We start from the raw sequence: 4,433 nt of genomic DNA on the forward strand, positions 1-4,433 counted from the left end.
ATATATGCATGTATGAAGTCAATGCATTAAGAATAATGCAACAAACTGCTTTTATTAACGCTTAACTGAAGAATAAGAGTGAAAATAGACAGTATCACTGAGAGTTTGTTCAGGAAAGGCCAGCGATATGTAATCTGTATTCCAGGAAGAGCTCATGTAAGCAGATATTACATAAATGTAAACGGTTGGATCCTTTTCTCTGCCAGATTCAGAGATCTGCAAAGTTTTCAAGCATCTGTGTGTGTTTTTGGCCGATCCGTGCTGTTTCATGCTGACGTGCACTTGTATAACCAGACTGCTTATGTCCTTAATACTGCTTTTATCCCCTTTGTCCCGAAAAATAGAAAGGACTTCAGAAACACTTCAGATTAAAGCGCTTATGTAAGATACGGTAGAAAATCTGTTTGGGTGTGGAGTTTACGTAATCGGTACACCAGTTGCTAAATTGCCAGTTTGGGGATGATTGAAATGAGAAATGGTGTGCTGCAGGAGAACGGCCCGGTGTCTCCGAAGGGTTCGAGGTGGATCTGGCTGGCTCTCCGTCAGGCGTTCGGCCGGCCGCTGGTGCTCAGCATCACCTTCCGCTTCATCGCCGACCTGCTGGGCTTCGCCGGACCGCTCTGCATCTCGGGGATCGTTCATCACATCAGCAGCGACAATCACAGCGCTCTGCCTCCGGTAACGGCGCAGCTGTCTGTCTGGATGTCCTTAGTGAGATAGCACAAGAAGTCCAGGCTAGTTACTGCTTCCGACTAGCAGTGCGAGAAACGCGAGAATGTAAATCGGAAATGTCCAAACCATCCGAGATCGGGAAGAGTTGGTTTCTTCTTCAGGTTTGGGGATACGTGTCTCTGTAATGGATGTGAATGGGTGCCGTAGGAATGACAGCTGATGAAAACATCCAGCGAAGACACAAATCCAGCATTTCAACTAAAATATGAATCTGCTGTTCTCTCACACATCTACATTTTCGTAAAGGCTTCTTGATCTGCGCAGATTCCTCTCCTGATTCAGACCGGACCACTTTTTGACCGGAGGAAGCGTTATCATGGATTATAAAGTCACGTTTTAGTTAAAATCCTGGATTTGCTTGAGCTTCTCCAGATGTTAATGGACTGGCGAGCTGTGGATTATTGTGGCGTTTTTATCATCTGTTTGGACTATCATTCTGACGGCACCCATTCACTGCAGAGCATCCATTGCTGAGACACTGCAGCCTTCCTCCAGACCTGTAGTGTTACCGATTGGACGAACGTAAATCGCATAAAGATTATTTAAAATTTTCTCATGAAAAAATAACATCTGTATGCACAAATAAGCACGACACGTTTAAAGGTTCATTCACGTTTGGATCATGGTTATTGCTGCAGAAGTCCTGGTGTAATGTGACATCTGCATCATTATAAATTCCCCTCAGATGAAGGTGTAATATATATTCATGTTCCTGAGTGCAGACAGACACTTTAGGGGATTGCTTTGGGTTTCTGTTCATTAGTCGGGTTGCGTGATGCTGCATAATAATGTGTCCCTTTATAGGCAAGAACAACCCCAATGATTTATATGCATGTTATTTTGAAACGCCCTTATATTATTTGCTTCTTAAAAAATAGGTTTCTCTGGTTAGGTTTGAATATATACTTAATATGTGATCCTCTGTTTTTACAAACACAAGGAATTATCTTATGATCGATTAGAAAACACTTAAAGAACTGACCTTCAGTAGATTTATTAGTCTACTCTGGTACCTGTTTGTGGCATCTTTCTTTCTTTCTTTCTTTCTCCAATTGAAATACATAGTAAATTATAAATAAAAATCATTGTAAGTAATGAAAAAGCTAATCAAGTTTGCTGAAATGTGTGAAAGTCTGTTTCTGCCACAGGAATAATAATAATAATAATAATAATAATAATATTAATAAATAAATACATTTGATAAATTTTATCCCCTTTTTATCACTTTTTTTTAAATTCTAAATAAATAAATTCTCAATTAACATTTTTTTTTCTTTTTTCATTCTATGTTAGGAAATCTGAAATTATGATAGGAATTAGACATAGACTTAAAAAAAGCTAAATTGTTCGAATAAAACAAAATGTTGAGATAAAAATGAATAAATTTATGAACTTAATAAAGGAATAAGTTGTAAGCAGGGCTTGGTCAAAATAAAATGGTGTCTATTTAATCGTTTGAATTGAAATGATAACGTTCACTCAATAAATTATTATTGCATGCTGTTTTCTGAAGTACTTCAATACTGAGGTGCAGATAATTGCCCCTATTTTCTGTCACATCTCTGGACTTTGTTATTGTTTTTTGTCTCATGCCTCGTGCTATCTGTGCCCTTCCTTCCCTTCGTGTTTAATTGTGTAATTGTCTTCAGCTGTGCCTCGTTAGTTTGGTCCATGTCCTTGTGTATTTAAGTCCTGTGTCTTTGTGTTCCGGTTGCCGGATCGTCAATGTCACCCTACGTCTTCAGTGTGTTCCTGCTGGGTTTCTGAGGCGCTCGGCTGTGTTTGCAGGTGAAGCTGCTGGGGGTGCACTTCATCTCGTCAGAGGCGTTCCTCGCCAACGCGTACGTTCTGGCCGTGCTGCTGTTTCTGGCTCTGCTGCTGCAGAGGACCTTCCTTCAAGCCTCTTATTACGTGGCCATCGAGACCGGCATCAAGCTCAGAGCAGCCATTCAGGTGGGCTTCATCTGGTAAAGACGGGGCCAAGCGCTTCGTTGGTCATCTGCCTGTTAACCTGGAATCATTTCTTTGTGTTTCTTTTCCCTGTGCAGACTAAGATTTACCACAAGATCATGCGTCTGTGCACGTCTAACATGTCTATGGGGGACATGACCACGGCTCAGATCTGCAGTCTAGTGGCGCGAGACACAAACCATCTCATGTGGTTCTTCTTTCTCTGTCCCAACCTGTGGGCCATGCCGGTTCAGGTTAAGATCAGCCGTTTCTTTATATAAGTCCTGAATATAAGCCACATGCATTAGATCTAAAATATAATTTTTTTTTTATAAATTATAAGAAAACAAGTTGATAGAATAGAAATGAAGTATGTGTGTGTGTGATAGTATTAGAGGGAACATTTTTTCATTTTTTTTTTTTTTTTTGAATATTCACATATGCACATTTCTCTTGGTTATTGGTCAAATTGCATTTAACAGATAAAATTTGTAAATGTATTATTTTGATTGTTTTTATTTTAAAGAGGTCATTTTTTTGTTGCTAAACATAACATTATTTTGTGTGTAGTGCAGTTAAGAAAAAAAAAAAAAAANCTTCTGAAATGGGTTGATTTGTTCAAAGCTCATCGCTCTGAAAAGCGAGGTGTGCTCTGATTGGCCAGCAATCCAGTGCGTTGTGACTGGCCGAATACCTCAAGCGCCTGATGCAAACATTATTTATTATTATTTATATATTTATTTCTTCCTGGGCTCTAACAGGGCAACTTACATTAAAATTCATTAATTAAAATTTATTTGTGTTCAGTTGTTCTAGAACACATGAAATTACATCACATGACCTCTTGAAAATGAATGAATATATATATATATATATATGACTGCATAACTTCAAAATTATATAGCAATTATTGTGTGATGAATATGGTGATTTTAACATCATAGATCTCATTTTGAATAATTTTATTGTTATTATTATCATCATCATCATCATCAGGGTGATTAAGGTTTGATAAAAGTAAAACGATAAAAATGACGCTGCAAAAAAATAAAGTGAATATTAACTTAAATATAATAAACACCTTTTTTTAAGTTTCAGCTAGTTCATGTCTCATTCTTATTTTACCTTGATACACAAAAATAGCTAAAACCAAAAGCGCAAAAATGATAAAAATACATAGACATGAAGTAACAGAATACATACAAATACAACTAATGAAATACATTAAGAAAAACTGTAATAGCATATCTGCTGTAACACTGATTATTAGTTTTAACTCGGATATAAAATATTATTTTGTGATCTGAAAAAAGTGTAAAGTAATTTTATCATAAGCCAATATCTGTTTGCAATCTTTAATTTTCAAACATTCAAACCACAAGCTTTGAAGTCTTCTAGTCTAGTTACACGCGTGTGTTATACATGTGTTATATGCGTGTTACATGTGTGTTATACATGTGTTATACGCGTGTTATACGTGTGTGTTATACGCGTGTTATACGCGTGTTACGTGTGTGTTATACGTGTGTGTTATACGCGTGTTATGTGTGGTGTTGTTCTGTAGATAGTGATGGGGGTTTTGCTGCTGTATTATCTGCTGGGGGTCAGCGCTCTGATCGGTGCCATGGTCATCGTGGTTCTGGCTCCTCTGCAGTATTTTGTGGCCACTCGACTTTCACGGGCACAGAAGAGCACACTGGTGAGCACCTCACTGAAACTGTGATGCGTGTACGCACATATATATATATATA

The 4,433-nt window shown here is 37.8% G+C and overlaps 1 protein-coding gene and 1 pseudogene across 1 annotated transcript in view; both read left to right on the forward strand.

The window, feature by feature from the left end:
- The window catches only part of LOC122331309 (ATP-binding cassette sub-family C member 8-like), an 11,365-nt gene extending 6,960 nt beyond the window's left edge, over positions 1 to 4,405 (forward strand). Inside the window, exons 7-10 of the mRNA XM_043228871.1 lie at positions 490 to 678; positions 2,521 to 2,685; positions 2,781 to 2,936; positions 4,247 to 4,405. Coding sequence (XP_043084806.1) covers positions 490 to 678; positions 2,521 to 2,685; positions 2,781 to 2,936; positions 4,247 to 4,405 — 669 coding nt within the window. The remainder of the gene's footprint in view (positions 1 to 489; positions 679 to 2,520; positions 2,686 to 2,780; positions 2,937 to 4,246) is intronic.
- Positions 4,405 to 4,433, forward strand: part of LOC122331310 — an 11,886-nt pseudogene continuing 11,857 nt past the window's right edge.

This window comes from Puntigrus tetrazona, chromosome 25 (assembly GCF_018831695.1).
Source record: "Puntigrus tetrazona isolate hp1 chromosome 25, ASM1883169v1, whole genome shotgun sequence".
NCBI lineage: Eukaryota > Metazoa > Chordata > Actinopteri > Cypriniformes > Cyprinidae > Puntigrus > Puntigrus tetrazona.